Source organism: Herpailurus yagouaroundi, unplaced genomic scaffold, assembly GCF_014898765.1.
Source record: "Herpailurus yagouaroundi ecotype Mexico unplaced genomic scaffold, PumYag 215, whole genome shotgun sequence".
Lineage (NCBI taxonomy): Eukaryota > Metazoa > Chordata > Mammalia > Carnivora > Felidae > Herpailurus > Herpailurus yagouaroundi.
The window spans coordinates 10,354,201-10,371,274 of NW_024412446.1; the positions used below are offsets into that span (position 1 = coordinate 10,354,201).

A 17,074-nucleotide genomic window follows, 5' to 3' on the forward strand; every position below is an offset into this window, starting at 1 on the left:
CAAAACACTACTTTCAAATAGTTTGGAGGTAGGGTTATGGCTTCATTCTGTTGTATCTCAGTCACATCTGGGAGTTTTGCTTACCTAATTATTTCTGAAATAAGCAGCATCAAAACAGCTATGAATCAGGAATGTGACGTTTCCAGGAGCCCTCCCAGGTCAGCCCTTCTTCTTGGCATCACTAAGCTTTCTCCCCCACCACCTAACACTAGGCCAGTTCCTTCCTCAGGACTGATACAGGGGTCATCAAGCCTATGTACCCAGAGAAGTCTTGCAGGTGACTCCAGAAGTGGGCACAGGGCCTATCTGCCCGCTGTACTGCCTCTATTCAGAGAATGAGAAAGCCACCCCTCCTCAAGAAGCAACTATGGATGACAGAGACAGCATGATGCTCTGTAGTTCGGACCCAGACCAGACTCCAAAAACAATCCTTTTGGCCTCGGCTAAGCTAAGGTGATCAGCTTAAGTCAGGTTTAAATCCCTCCTGAATTTACTGATGGCTTTTTATTGATGCTGGTAACCACAATTTATCCTCATGAATTACCATACTAATGCCCAGTGACTTTAATAAGGGGGATTGGGCAGGGGTTAAAAATAGATTAATTTGTTTCTTTTCTTTCTTTCCTTTTTTTTTTTTTTTTTTTTTTTAAGAAAACTGCACGTAATGACCAATGGGCCTATGGTGGAATACCTCTTGGCACACCAAGGCAAGCTACTTTATAGAAACTTCCCAGCTGTGCAAGAATTTAACTAGCAACAAGCCTGAAAATTTGGTTACGTATATAGGTACAAAGCTGGTTCATCAAATCCCTATTCTGGCCCTCAACCCAATGCATTTCAACTAAAGCATCATCTACCTCCTTCTTTACATTTATCAAACACTTGAATAGGTAATGTCCAGCCACTCCTTGGAGATGGCTTCCTTTTTCAGACACCGGGCTGCTGAACTGCTCAGATGCCTCTCGGTCCTGGGCCCCATTGCTAGAGCCTTTACAATTTTCTGAAGCCTCCATCCCTCCCTTTTCCTCACTCCTTTCATCCTCCACAGGTTCTGGGTTTTCATCCTGGGAAAGCAGATCCTGGTTTGAGGAATGGCCCTCAAGAGTGGAAGATTCGCCTTCCTGTGCAGCAGGCCCACACAGGGCGCCCTCCCGGGGGCCCTGGGCCAAATCCTGGCTACTGCCAGACTCTCTCGGGGTGGACTTCTTCTCTTCCAAAGCTTGGATGACGTCCTCAGGAGCTCGCGGAACTTCTCTCAACTGTCTCACTCGCTCCCGTTTCTTTCTCCTTAAATGAATCCAGGAGTTTTCTATTGCTGTTAGGAAAAGGCTAACCTCTTCCTTTCCACAGGGGACTCGTTTATGCTGAACCTATTCGGAGGAAAAACAGAATTTGATAGAAAATCACTTTTCTCAAAACTTCAAAAACAAAAAAGAAAAGAAAAGAAAAAAGATTATTGTTAAGGAAGTCATCAATGTGCTTAACAAAGTACCTTCAGATCGGTGAGGATTTTTTCAATCCACGTTGTCACAACTACTATGCCTTCCACTGTCTCAGAGCCCAAAGATGATGCTTTGAGGGATAATTCTTTCATCACAGACTCTAACACCACGAACGTGATGGGTTTCCTTGACTTCTCTAATTTTCTTCGCTTACTGGGTGGTGACTGAAAGAAAAAGAAGGCATGGGGGAAGAAGTTATCCAACTAATGAAATTTCATGTATTATAATGAACTCAGCTAGGGACATTTTCATGACTTCTACTACCAAATGTAGAGCACTAAAAAACGCAAAGACCTTTGCATGCCATACCATGCTGCCTATGGTCTGGCTATCAGCATATAACAGCCTCCAATTACTGAATGTCCCTCATCTATGTGTTGTGCCCAGCACACACCTGTATGATTATTTATTTCATAGCAACTCAAGGACCCTGGGGACTCTGTGTTCTATTCTATCAAGAACTGCATGGGGGCGTCTGGCTGGCTCAGTTGGTAGAGCATGTGACTCTTGGTCTCAGGGTTGTGAGTTCAAGCCCCAGGCTGGGCATGAAGCTTACTTAAAAAATTAAAATTAAAAAAATAAGAACTGCATGGTTTAAAATTGCCTACTTGTAGTCCAACTTTATACTTGTTGAGGCTTGAAGATCACATGTGAGGAATGACCAGGGTCAACTAGGATCACATGGGCAGAGAAGGAGGCCTGCTGCATCTTGGCTAATGTTGGGACCAAGCCAATGGCTAGCTGTGCACTGCCTCTCTGCTGGAAGAAGAGATACCAGTGGTGATGAGAAGAGTGGATTTGAAAGTTGGTTCCACACAATTCAAGACTCTCATCTTTCTATTTCAAGCTTAGAAAGTGAATTGTACTCTACCCACTAGAGGGACTCAAGTTCCATTTTAAAAACTAAATGACATATATTTAAAATTTGTTTCTTTAAACATTTACTAAATTTTTTAAATGATTCTTAGTTCAGGCTAGATATATTATGAACACTTTAAGAGGCAGACTTCTACCTGTTGACAAAATTTATCAAAACTTTAAAAAATTAAGATAATTCTAAGGGTCAGGGTCAAAGTGAGCAGGTGGAGATTATAAGGAGAAAGGCTCATAAAGAGAAAACACTTTAGTCAGGTTGAAAGCCCCTTTCCTGCAAAAAGCAGTCGCCGATAGTGGTGTTGCCGTTAACTGCAATTCTGCCTGGCAATGGTGACAGAGCACATGCATATACACACTGTCAGGTCCACTTCCTGGGTGAGGCCTTGTAAGGAATAATCAGCAACTCCACATCCCACATGCACACAACAAAACAGCTAGTTTATTCCATGCTAGAAAACTTCTAGATCATATTTCTAAGAAACAATCTATATTTTCCCTTTATACCAAGACATTTAAAAATGGGGGGGGGGCGGAATTAGAGAACACTAGAAAACAAGTTTAGAAGAAAAGGACCAAAAACAAAGGGTACATATATGAGTAAGAACCTGCTCTTGAAAAACAAATCATGGACTCCAAGCTCTAAGTCTGAACTTGTTCAATTAATGTCTCAGACAAGATGAGACAAATTCATATTGATATTAACACAGTAGTATTGCTATTAATCAATCACCCAGCCTAAGAAACATATTTTCTATAGTCTACCGAGAGCCTAACACTTTCCATTAAGGAGTTTAAAACATGACGATTAAGCTGTGGAGGAAGAAAGATAATGGTGTGTAGGGGGGGAATGGGAGAGAAGAACCAGATTCCCCATTCCACTTCCCAGCATCCAAGGCTGTTACTATGGACAGTTCACTGTAACAGGAGCATCCCTGACAGCCCACCCAGCACACTAAAGGTCACCCAGAAATATGGCTAAAAGGACAGTGCCTGCTATCTCTTCTGACAGAGATGGTAATCATTTGTGTTTACAACTTCAAACCAGCAAAGTGAAGATTTTGCCGTTTCTCGATTGGTCATGCTGGAGCTGGCCTACAACACTCTTTCTCCAAAAGAAAGAATGGACTCACCATCATTTCTAGAAATTAAAGGAGAGAAATGTGTCCTCACTGAACCTAACAAGACCTCTATCAAGGATCCACTTTCCAAGTTCCGAGGGAATCAGAAATAACAAAATAGACAATTTATTACCCTATTACCCCAGGATGAAAATGAAAACTTCTGCCTCTCAAATATGGTTCCTTTACCTTGCATTCTGGTCCCAGTTTTCCATATGTAATGGCCAACTGATAAATCTAGTATTTCTGAATATTCTTAGTGAATTACTTTAATACACACATACACATACACAGTCCTCCCAAGACTGTTTTAGTTTTACTCTATTATAGAAACTAGGCACTCAAAAGACAGATAATTTATAGTCCAGAAATTCTTAGGGTTTTAAATGATTAAAGTCTAACATAGGCTTGGCTTACAGCAATCATTCCTTTCCCCCTCTTATTTGTACTGAAATTCCTTTTTATCCCCCCCTACCTTGTTTTTTATAAGTTTATTTTTGGGGCGCCTAGGTGGCTCGGTCGGTGAGGTGTCGAACTTCGGCTCAGGTCACGATCTCACAGTCCGTGAGTTCGAGCCCCGCGTCAGGCTCTGTGCTGACAGCTCAGAGCCTGGAGCCTGTTTCAGATTCTGTGTCTCCCTCTCTCTCTGCCCCTCCCCTGTTCATGCTCTGTCTCTCTCTGTCTCAAAAATAAATAAACGTTAAAAAAAAAAAATTTATTTTTGAGAGAATGAGAGTGGGGGAGGGGCAGAGGGAGGGGAGCAGAGAAGATCTGGAAACTGGCTTCATACTGACAGCAGAGAGCCCGATGTGGGGCTTGAACCCACAAACTGTGAAAACATTACCTGAGCCAAAGTTGGCTGCTCAACTGACTGAGGCACCCAGCCCTTGAAATTTTTTTTTTTTTTAATGTTTTATTTTTGAGAGAGAGAGCGCGCGCGTGTGCAAGCGGAGGAGGGGACAGAGGATCCAAAGTGGGCTGTGAGCTGACAGCAACGAGCCCCATGTGAGGTTTGAACTCGTGAACCATGAGATCATGACCTAAGCTCAAGTCGGACGCTCAACTGAGTAAGCCACCCAGGTGCCCCTGTACTGAAATTTCTTAGCAGGCAGGGCTAGAGTAAAATACAGGAGCAGGCCTTGAGAAATTAGTAACTAAACTCAACCCCATAGGTCCCCAACAGCAGGTAATCTTATACCCTGCCACAACACTAGAAGCTGTTTTCCCCCAACAGAGATAACTTATTGCAAATATGCTTATAATCTCAAATCACAAGTGTTTTCAACAAAGGGTGCCACACTCAAACTGTCATCATCTAGTTTAAGCGGCAAAATAACATCAATAATTTAACATTTTAAAATGTAAAACAAAATCACTTATTTACCATGGTTTATTCAGTTTAATGTGAAGAACCAGAAGGTGAATTTACAACTGATTTTGCATTAGAAAATATACTACTATATTCCCCAGCTGAAAGGACAATGTGAAAGAAGTTTGGTGAGGAACTGTAAACTCCATAGGGGATACTAGTTTTGTATTTTTTGAATTGCAAGGATTTAATGAATAACAATCAACAGGGGGTGGGACCTCGAATGTTATTTTGTTGCAGCATTTAAGAATACATTAGATTGAGGGGCACCTGGGTGGCTCAGTGGGTTGGGCTGAGACTTCGGCTCAGGTCATGAGCTCACGGTTTGTGAGTTCGAGCCCCACGTCGGGCTCTGTGCTGTCAGCTTGGAGCCTGGAGCCTGCTTGGGATTCTGTGTCTCCTTCTCTCTCTCTGCCCCTCCCCCACTTGTGCTCTGTCTCTGTCTCTCAAAAAAATAAAAAAAAATAAATAAATAAATGTAAAAGAAAAAAATTTTTAAAAAAAGAATACATTGGATTGAAAATATAAATAGAAAAACAGTTCTTTTTTAATGTTTATTATTTATTTTTGAGAGACAGAGACAGAGCATGAGCGGGTGATGGGCAGAAGGAGAGGGAGACAGAATCTGAAGCAGGCTCCAGGCTCCTAGCTGTCAGCACAGAGCCTGACACGGGGCTCGAGCCCATGAACTGTGATCATGACCTGAGCCAAAGTCGGAACCTTAACTGACTAAGCCACCCAGGCGCCCCTGAACAAAAACAGTTTTTAAAAAAAAAATTTTTTTTAATGTTTATTTATTTTTGAGAGAGAGAGAGACAGACAGACAGAGTATGAGTGGGAGAGGGGCAGAGAGAGAGAGAGAGAGGGAACACAGATTCTGAAACAGGCTCCAGCCTCCAAGCTGTCGGCACAGAGCCCGATGCGGGCTCAAACTCACAAACCGTGAGATCATGACCTGAGCCGAAGTCGGTGCCCAACCCACTGAGCCACCCAGGTGCCCCTAAAAACAGTTCTTAAATTTTAAAATATGCTTTACCTAACAGGGCTGTAGATAAATTTCTTAAATCCTCACTCTTACTTTCATTTCTACATCTCAGTGGTGCAATCAGTCAAGAGACTTTCAAATGAGGTGTAATGTGACACAAATCCATGTAGCATCTGCTATGCTGCCAAAGCTCTGTTGTTAACTATGGCTAAGGCAAAAACTGTGTCAAAGAAGCCACAGGCTACAGGAAACCACCAAGTTCTCCCCAGTATCTGCAGGAAAAGAAGGGAGTCATTCACTACAGATATGCTGAGCAGGTAGCCACAGCCTCCTCGTTTTGACAGAACAAGCTCCAGACTGGTCCTGAGGGGAAAGGAGGGCTCTTCTTGCTCTCGGCCACTGCAGTGGAGGCTTTGCTGTTCTGCTGCGCTCTGAATGGCTGCTGCCCTAAGTCCTCCAGAAACCAGCAGAATGCCTGTGAGCTATTATTCTGCACAGACTATCATTATCTGGAGAAACAGAGCCAAGGGGCCAACACCGACGCCTGACTAGAATACAGACAGGAGGTGTGCTGGGAAGGACAGCCAGATTACCTCACCAACTATGCCTTATTTAAATGTGTATCAGCTCTGCTGCCACGAAGTGGACTGAATATTTTGTTGTCCAAGAGTGCAGCTTTCCTATTAACAGTTCAGTGGGCATTTCTATTGCTATCTTAATCTGACAGGTTACTGTTTAAAATGTCCTGAAATTGGGGTGCCTGGCTGGCTGAGTAGGTAGAACATGTGACTCTTTTTAAAAAAAAAAAAAGATTTTATTTTTAAGTAATTTCTACACCCACTGTGGGGCTCAAACTCACGAACCCAAGATCAAGAGTCGCATGCTCTACCAACTGAGCCAACCAGGTATCCCAAGAAGGGGTGGTTTTAACCCTACATCTGTATTTCCTTACTCTAAAAAAACAAACAATGGAAGGATAAATTATAAAACTGTGTAAATAGCGACCCATGCAGCAGTGAGGTTTCAAAGACACAAGACAAGCTAGATTACTAAGTGTGTGTGTGTGTGTGTGTGTGTGTGTGTGTGTGTGTGTGTGTGTATATATATATATATATATGAGATTTGATTTTGAAATCATGTATTTTTCACAATTACAAAATTAAATAACACACAAAAAGGAATCCCTAAGAAATGAAATGAATGGGCTTGGTGGCATAAACCCGCAAAGAGGAAACATTCCAAATGACTTTAAAATCTATCACGAGACAGTCCCCACGGACAAAAGAAATGAAAAAACGACAAAATAGTTATTTTCACAAGTCATTTTGTTGATGATGTTAATCCTGAGACTGTTGTGGTGAACTGTGGGTCAAAACAAATGAATAATTATGTTAGCATGGTTGAGGATTAGGCTGACTTTTTAGAGCCCCCAATTTCCTCATCTAGCAAGTGGGGACAATACTTCACTTGTTAGGTTTAAATAAAATGACATAACATGTGTGATGATTCACATAACAACTCCTCCATGAAGTCAGCTCTGACTAGCCAGCCGGAACTGCTTTCATTTTAGGAGCTCCCTAACTCCTGACCATTCATTTCAGCACTTACTCAGACATAATTCTGTAGCAATGCTGTGTGTGCGTTTCCCTCCCATAAAACTAATCACCATAAGGATAGAAAATGGTGTCTTCTTTCTTTGGTGTTATCACAATGAAGATCATACTTAATAAGATAATTAACTAAGCAAAGGGTCCTTAGCTCTGATTTTGCTCAAAAGCTCAGTTCCTTAATCCAATCTGTTTTACAGCCTGCTGTATAGCCTGGTACAGTGCTGGTTTTCAAGCCATTTAATAGCAGAATCTCTTCAAGAAATAAAGTCAATAAGTAATATTGATGTAATCAGATCATCTCTGGTTAAAATGACAGCAAAGCCTGAAGTTCCAACCTGACATCTGCCCCAGCTGTCATCTCCCTGTGGCACCCTACACAGAATCCCTAACCTATCTAGAACCAGTTTGCAAACCTATGCAGTAGTAAAGAGAGCACTGTCAGGAGACCCCCAGCTGTAACACTAACAAGGTACCTGATTAATTTGACCCCTTCCCTCCATCTGCTTTCCAAAAGCCTTCTAGCTTTACTTCCTTAGACAGGAAAGAAATGTCTTGAATGCAGAGGGATAATTTTTTTTTTAACCAGAATTCCAGGGCAATGGTCATAACTAAGAGTGCACAACTTGCTGGGGCCACACTATTTGTCCTTCTTGTTTTTTATTTTTATTTTTTTTTTTAATTTTTTTTTTCAACGTTTATTTATTTTTGGGACAGAGAGAGACAGAGCATGAACGGGGGAGGGGCAGAGAGAGAGGGAGACACAGAATCGGAAACAGGCTCCAGGCTCTGAGCCATCAGCCCAGAGCCTGACGCGGGGCTCGAACGCGAGATCGTGACCTGGCTAAAGTCGGACGCTTAACCGACTGCGCCACCCAGGCGCCCCTGTCCTTCTTGTTTTGACAAGTGTTAAACTTCTGAAAGCAAAGCAAAGCTAAAATAACATCCTGAGCAATTAGACGAGAAGCTGGGACAAAGAGGCATTCTAAGTGGCTTGTTAAATCCGTAAAGAACAGTCCTCACAATATGCTTCCTTATATACATCATCAGTCAGGAATGATTGTACAAAAATTCTATCAACACCAGGACTCATCCTTTTGTTGCTAAAATAAATCCAGCTAAGAGCAATGGACTTAGTGTAGGCACTTGAATCAGAATTTTTTTTAGCATTCAGCACCAACAGCAACGAGTTAGTGGGCCCGAGATAAGTGAAAATAGAAGTTGCCATAGTAACTTGCACATTTACCCTAAAAAGGCAGGAGTGGGGGTGGGGTGGGGAAGTAGGTCAATATTTCTACTTAACTAGCTCTAGTCCTTGGCTTCCTCTCCTCATCGAAAGCAGCATCCTCCTACCTACCCACCCCTAACAGGAGCAAGAGGGAGAAAGTCAGGTGAGCATTTCAAAATGCAAGAGGTGGGAAGAGGTCCAGGTAGATGAAAGGAGAACCAAGAGGACAGCTCACTGAAAACCTTGCCAGTGCCCTGGGACCACCGCTGGGAAAGCAGTTGCTGATCAAGGGCACCAGTGCTAAGAAACTGTTGCTGGGTTACTGCAAATCAGAAATTGCCATTTTCCCTGTAGTGGTTTAAGTGCACCTAATGGAACACTTGGGAACATGTTATTAACAGCTTTGGGTTGAGGAGAGTGGTGGGGTGGGAGGAGTATTCTGGTATGGGAGAACCTGAGGCCCTTTGCAAAAGGCATTCTTTGATGGTTGAAGCTATGAACAGAGCTCAAGGATGGCCTAAAAGACAGGGAGGGAGAAGGATCCTTTTCAAAATAAGCTGATTTTGCTAACGCAGAAACATAGTGCCCTTTGATATTTTCATCTGAGACAGCTACTAATCCAAGAGGGCAAAGGGGACTCTGGGTTCTGAGATGGCATGGAATGTGCCCAGAGCCCATTATAGGCTCATCCACCTGTGGTGCCAACAAATGTGGGAAGCAGGTTAAAGAGAAATCATTTGGAAACAGATACAGTTCCACCTTCCTGCAACTGTTAATATCTGCACAGGGATAACCCAGTGTCTGTGCAGGGACAATCTAGGGCATTACTCATGATTTTAACCATTTGGTGTGAAAGCCCCAATATTCTAGAAAATGACAGAAAGAATAATCTGTCAGGAAAGTAAAAAAAAAACAAAAACCCAGAAACATCTTTTTAAATAGTGAACATTTTGGGGCGCCTGGGTGGCTCAGTTGGTTAAGCATCTGATTTCAGCTCAGGTCATGATCTTACAGTTTGTGAGTTTGAGCCCCACGTCAAGCTCTGTGCTGACAGCTCAGAGCCTGGGGCCTGCTTCCAATTCTCTGTCTCCCTCTCTGTCTGCCCCTCCTCCACTCATGCGCACATGTGCTCTCTCTCTCTCAAACATAAACATTAGAAAATAAATAATAATAAACAGTGAACATTTCAGGGGCACCTAGGTGGCTCAGTTAAGCGTCTGACTCTTGATTTCTCTGAGCAGCTCAGAGCCTGCTTGGGATTCTTTCTCCCTCTCTCTCTGCCCCTCCCCAGCTCGTACGCGCACACACACACACACACACACACACACTCTCTCTCTCTCTCTCTCTCTGTCTCTCTCTCAAAATAAATAAACTTAAACAAAAACAAAACAGTGAACATTTCAAACACTGACCTCTAGTCTCTCTATATTGCATTGTACAGAGGGAGGCATAGGCTTCCACAGGATAGGCCATTCAAACTTGACTGGGACACTTATTTCAACCCAGCAGCGCACCTAGTAGCAGAGTACATGGAGGACAGGCTCAGTTTTAAATCTGAGCCCATGTATACAGAAACATCTGCAAATTGTCCCCTGTACTCCTCTGTCCTAGGAGAGAAGGGGAAGAGGCTCACAGACACAGCAACATTTAAGACTTGAAAGACCAAGAGCAATCAAGACTTTGGGAAAGGAGCACCCATAATAAGCCTATTGTATGGATAGGGGATCACAGACCTGAAGGACCAGTACTAGGCCTCCATAATTACTATGGGAAGAAGGGGCACAGTGCCAGCAATGTGTGCATAAACTTAAGACAGGAGACTCCAGGTGACAAGGCTGATCACTCTTGTGAAGGAAATGTGAGAACAGATGCTTTCCTATTATCACCTCTCAGTACAGCCCAGAAAAATTACTCAGTCTAACCACTTCAGAAGTATTTTTCCTTTACATATAATAGCACAAAGGACAGAGAAATTTGTGGAACAAATCATTTGTTAAAACATTCTATTCCAGAAAATGTTCAAGCTTAGGCATATGCAAAGTAGAGAGACTAGGATAATAACCTATACCCAGCTTCAAAACTGATCAATATTCCAGTGGTAATCTTAAAGCTAAGACAGAACCCTTTACTGGAATAATCCCTAAGTGTTACACATCAAAAGCCTGCAACACAAAATGGCAATTTCTGTATTCACCCATAACCCCAAGAGATAGCTACCCTATGAAAGAAAGCATATCAATAATAAAAAAAAATAAAACAGACTTCAATTTCAATTCTAAAGGAATAGCCAACAGAATAATTATACCTGCAAGGTATTTCTACAGGTTATATGACCTAAATTTTTAATTCCCAAAAGACGCATTTCTAATTCATTTATATTTGCTAAACAAGATTCACGGTGCTGCCCAAACCCACAGAGAAAGGCTCCATGGTCACCAGTCAGCCTTATAGGACTGTGCCTTATTTTGTAACACTTCCCATTCTGACATAAGCATCTAGGGCAAACTTGAGGGAAACAAGACAGTACAGATTTATTTATGGCCTACTGAAACCCACCATGTGCTGGCATTTGAAAAAGCTATAACAAAGTCTCTACTTACGGGCACTGTAACATCATCATAAAAACTCCAAGCTAAAGCCCATCTCATTGTCCGGCCTTGACAGAATTCAGTGTAGGTGACTTTAGGAACCTGAAACCAAGAAACATGTCATCTCATCAAACTGAAGTCATTCTACCAATATGTTTTTGGCTCCTGCCTCATGTTAATTATGTGTTGGTTTTTCTTTTTATCAGTTAACAAACACTACTATCCCCAGTTATGCACAGTTATCTAACAATCAATGAATAAATTATCTCTCAACAAAGTTGTGGATGTTTTCCTCTCCTAAAACATTATAGAGAATTTACAGTTCTGGCTTGAAGGTCCAAATATACAAAACACCCAAAATAACACAGCTCCTTCAGAAAACCACTGGTAAATGATTCAAATATTTTTGTTGTTGTTGTTGTTATCTTTTCTTTCTTTTTTAAGGAAAGAGAGCCACCAAAGCCTGGCTAGATACAGCTATGTAGTCTCCCTTTTATCTATCGGATTTTATGGGAAAAAAATGAAATTATTTTGCAGCTGTTACAATTTTAACAAAGAAAAGGTGTGATAGGGAAAACAGGATGAGTACAATGTCAGAGAGAAACCAGAAATCAGAACCTTGGTTTCTGCCACTGACCACACATCTGACCCCCTTCTCTGAAAACTCACCTGGCTCATGCTTACTTGTGCCAAAACTTCATAAACTGGGAGAGAAGTCAGGGGGCAGTATTAATTTGCCATCTGCTTTTCAAAAAAGAAGCAAGGGTCTGAACTCATGTGGATTGTACCATAAAGGGAACCACACTTGATTGAAGACCATTCTAGTTATAGCTGATCTTTGATAACTAGGCATGTGACCCAGAACAAGCCCCTTAACTTCTGTAGACTTCAGTTTCTGTAATTACAAAGGAATCCGATGTGGCGTCGGTGGCAGATGGCACCAGGTTTTTTTCATTTCTGGGAGCTCTCATCCTGTTTTCCCCATCTTTCCTCTGTTATAATTGTCAAAGAAGGCCTTATAAAAATAATTTATAAAAAGCCTCTTTTAGCCCCAGAATTACAAAATTCAAAAATAAACAAACAAAAAAACAAATTTAGAGTTTTAAAGTATAAAAGCAAATTCTACACTCTGCCATCACAAGTAGATACACCAGAACAGCAATGATAAAGCCTTACCCCTTGTATGCGAAGTTCTTCCTTTAGAGGAGCCAAGCTGCATTTTTTCCCCAGCATACAGCTGTACCACCTAGGGGGGAAAAAAAAAAAAGCAGAAGTAAAACACTGTTTCATATGGTTACATTTTTTAATTATTTCTCAAGCGAACAAAATGAGAACAGACATAAAAAATTCTGAGTTAAGTTCCAAGTGACAATAGCAAAAATTATACATCATGTATTTAGGAAAAAAACAAACCTAACAAATGAAAACAAGCCCAAAGCAAACCCCCCCCCCAAAAAAAACAACAAAAAACAAAATCCACTTAGCCTCTCCAAAACACCACCTATACCATTTTAACAGAAATTATAAAATCTGGCATGAACCTGTATTTTGAGATGGCTTAACCTGCAAATAATTAAAGGATATTATATTAGTGTTTCAAAAGAACATGAAGTCAATTTCTTCTATAGTAAATACAAATCTAGAAGAAGGAGTGGGGAGAAGATGGAGTGAACTGGTTAAAAGGTAAAAGAATAGAATTTAGCCTATGAAGGATTAACTACTATGCTTTCCATCACAAGCAACTAGGAAACTTGACAAAATATACGTAACAATTGTTTTTCAGACATTGGACAACTACAGTGAAGACCTATGATCTCAGACAGATGAGGTGAGCCCCATAATTGCCAGAGCTTACTGCCTGAAGGAAAATTTCCAAGCAGCAATGCAGGGAAAGGTCATGCAAACAGATCCCAATAATCTTGCTGAATTAATGAGGGAGAGATGGATTTCAGAAGCCCACACAGTAAGAATCTGAAGGGCAAAATACAAGAAAGGAAGGAGGTGCATAGAGAATTATGGCCATCTGCAGAAGAGTTCCCTGGAATATTCTGCAGAATAATGATCTGCATGTGTGTGAGGTGGAACTCTGTGAGGTAGGGAAAGAATTCCCAGAAAGCAGTCAGCTGAACAATTCCTAGAGTCCAGACAGAGCTGGACTAGTTTGTAGTTCTACTGGCCGAAGCAAAAAACCCTTGTTAATAAAGGGGCATCTGGTAGAGTCCTAGAAAGGATGCTGCTTTGTAATGGGGCTAGAGGCTAGTCTATCTTTACCCTAATGAAGCTTAAAATTAAAAGCAAGACTCAAAAGGACCAAAGTGATCACAGGTAACTTAAGTAAACATCAGAACAAAATCCAACACTCTTTAAAGGAACACAATGAAATGCAGCACCCCAAAACAAGATTTGCAATATGTAGCATCCAACCAAAAATGACCAGACATTAAAACAGGCAGGAAAAAAGGGGGGGGGGGAGCAGGAAAATGACTTACAACCAGGATAAAAAAAAAAAAATCAATTATTAGAAACAGATCAAGAAATGAGAGATGATGAAGTTAGCAGATGATGACATTAAAACAGCTCTTAGAAATATGCTCCAAGACAAAACATGGACATAGTACGGAGTATAAAGGAAGATATCAAAACCAACCAAATGGAACTTCTAGACATGAAAATTATGATACCTAGAATTAAAATTTCACTGGACAGGATTAACAACATATGAGATTCTGCAAAAGACCTGTGAACCTGAATACATACCAACAGAAACTACCCAAAATAAAGCACATGGGGAAAAAAAATACACATAGCACCTATGACCTGTGGGACAGTATCAAGCAATACACATAAGTGGCATTTCAGAAAAGGGAAGAAGAGACAAAAAATATTTGAAAAAAGGGCCAATTTTTTCCAAAATTGAAAAAAATTATAAGTCTACACACACAAAGTCTAATGAACCCCACAAAGAAACATAAGGAAAATGCTATCAGGGTACCTCACAATTAAATCACTGAAAATCAGGGGAGCCTGGGTGGCTCGGTCTGTTAAGCAACGGACTTTGGCTCAGGTCATGATCTCACGGTTCATGAGTTCGAGCCCTGAGTTGGGCTCTTTGCAGACAGCTCAGAGCCTGGAGACTGCTTTGGATTCTATGTCTCCCTCTCTCTCTCTGCCCTTCCCCTACTCACACACATACACGCTCTCTCTCCCTCTTTCTCTCAAAAGTAAATAAATATTAAAAAAATATTTAAATTACTGAAAATCAGAGATAAAGAGAAAATCTTAAAAGTACAGAGAGGCTGGAGACACTTTTGTAAAAAAATATTTTATTTTTAAGTCATCTATCTCTTCATGCAACATGGGGTTCAAACTTACAACCCTGGGATCAAAAGCCACAGCCTTACTGACTAAGCCAGCCAGGACCCACAAGTCTTAGAACACTTTTAAAGGATTAGAATAATACAAAATATGGTCTCAGGCTGTAATAACTAATTAGACTAGAAAACAGTAAGAGAATCATAGTTTTCAGGTCGTGATCTCATGGTTCATGGGATTGAGCACTGCATCAGGCTCTGTGCTGACAGCAGAGCCTGCTTGGGATTCTCTACCCCTCCTCTCCGTCCCTCCCTGGTATATGCTCATGCACTCTCTCTCAAAGTAAATAAATGAAAAAACTTTAAAAAAGTTTTTTCTTTAAAAAAAAGAGAAAAGAATTCAAATATCCAAAACAATTTTTTTTTTGGAAAAGAACAAAACTGGAGGGCTTACACCACCTGAATTCAAGACTTAGTATAAAGCTCCGATAATCAAGACAATATGGTAATGGCATAAATATAGACATACAGATCAAGACAATGGAATATAGTCCAGAAACAGACTCGCTTATATGATCAGGTGATTTTTAAAAAAACTTTTTTTTTTTTTTTAACATTTTATTTATTTTTGCAAGACAGAGAGACAGCAGGGGAGGGGCAGAGAGAGAAGGAGACTTAGAATCCAAAGCAAGATCCAGGCTCCAAGCTGTCAGCACAGAGCCCGATGCAGGGCTCGAACTCACAAACCGCGAGATCATGACCTAAGCTAAAGTTAGATGCTTAACTGACTGAGCCACCCAGGAGTGCCCTATGAGCAGGTGATTAAACAAAGGTACCCAAGGCTTGCTCTTCAAAAAACATGGTTATAAAAATAAAAAGGCAGACCACAGACTGGGAGGAAATACTTGCAAAATACATCCTATAAAAGACTTGTATTCAACATTATATAAGGAACTCCTACAACTCAGTTAAGATTAATAAACAGATAAAAATATATAGGGAGACTTCTAGTTTCTAGTCCAACATGTTAAGAAGCTGGAAGTTGCCACACTGTTTAAGTAAAAGGCTGAACCAACTAAAAAATTAACTCTTCCTATATCCATCACAGAAGCAACTATTCACAGGGGAAACCACTGACTCTAAAATTAGAGAAACCAACAGGTGAATACAAAGAATCACAACTCACCAGAACAAAAATCCCGGAGCAAAACCTCCAAGGGAATCAGTGCTGAGGTAGGGAAACTGAACTGCAGCTGACAAATTGCTGGAGACTCAGCAGGGACAGGTCTGAGAGAGAAAAAACCCAGGAGGACTCTGTCATCAGGACCCCAAAACTTTTATCAATTTTACATCCAAGAGCTTGACCAGGTTCTCACAGTGAATATGGGAGAAAAATTCTCTGTGCTTCCAGCAGGGAAAAGGGAAAAGGAGTAATCCTCTAGAGCATCCTGTTCTTAACGAGGCCTGCCCTCAAGAGAAACTAGTTAACCAGATCTTAACCTGTTAAGGTATTATCAGAGCCTAACTGACATACAGGAATGGCATCCTCCAACTCCAGCCTACTCTAGCCATCCTGTCCCACCAGGATGGAGGGGAAGAGAGTAAGGAGGGACTGAGAAGCAAGTGTGAAGTTCACAGTCCAGAGGGACAGGCTCACTAAAAGACTGATCTATTCACACTACAGAATATCTCCCCTCTCTCCACACCTCACCCACCACATTACTAAAGGTCTATTTACAGCAGTTCCTTTTACGCAGTATATTATGTGTTTCTATTAAGAAAACTAACAAAACATACTAAAAGGCAAAAAACAGTTTGAAGACACAGAGCAAGCATCAGAACCACATATGGCAAGAACGTGGGAGTTATGAGACCAGGAATTTAAAACAACCATGATTAAGATACTAAGGGCTCTAATGGATAAAACAGACAGCATGTAAGAACAGATGGGCAATGTAAGCAGAAATGGAAATCCTAAGAAAATGAAAAAGAAATGCTACAAGTCAAAACCTCTGTAATGGAAAGAAGAATGCCTTTGATGGGCTCATCAGGAGACTGGACACAGATGAAGAAAGAATCTCTGAGTGTGAGGATAGCTCAGCAAAACTGCCAAAACTGAAAAGTAAAGAGAAAAAGCACTGGGCAGGGAAACAGAATACAATATCCAGGAACTGTGGGACAACTACAAAAGGTGTAAAATATGTATAATTGGAATTCCAAAAAGAAAAGACAGAAAGGCACAGAAAAATCATTTGAAACACTAACAACCGGGAATTTCCCCCAAATTAATGCCAGACACGAAACCACAGATTTGGGAAGGTAAGAGATCACTGAACAGGAAACACACACACACACACACACACACACACACACACACACACACACACAATTTACAACTAAGGCATGAGATTTCCAAAATATGGAAAACCAAAGATAAAGAAAAAAATTCTAAAAGAAGCCAAAGGGAAAAAGCCACATTATCTATAGAGG

General features: G+C 41.1%; 1 protein-coding gene across 3 annotated transcripts in view; it reads right to left on the reverse strand.

Moving 5' to 3' along the window:
- Window positions 1–603: 603 nt before the first annotated feature.
- The window catches only part of METTL16 (methyltransferase 16, RNA N6-adenosine), a 35,070-nt gene continuing 18,599 nt past the window's right edge, over window positions 604–17,074 (reverse strand). The window contains exons 4-8 of one of the 3 annotated variants that reach the window (XR_005784724.1): window positions 12,450–12,519; window positions 11,286–11,375; window positions 2,111–2,258; window positions 1,493–1,666; window positions 604–1,370 (exon numbers count right to left, since the gene is read on the reverse strand). Coding sequence is in view for 1 of the 3 variants with exons in the window: in XM_040455535.1 (XP_040311469.1) it covers window positions 747–1,370; window positions 1,493–1,666; window positions 11,286–11,375; window positions 12,450–12,519 (958 nt within the window). In the remaining 2 variants the exon portion in view is untranslated. Of the gene's footprint in view, window positions 1,371–1,492; window positions 1,667–2,110; window positions 2,262–11,285; window positions 11,376–12,449; window positions 12,520–17,074 lie in introns of all 3 variants that reach the window. The other 2 variants (XR_005784725.1, XM_040455535.1) reach the window with 2 other exon arrangements.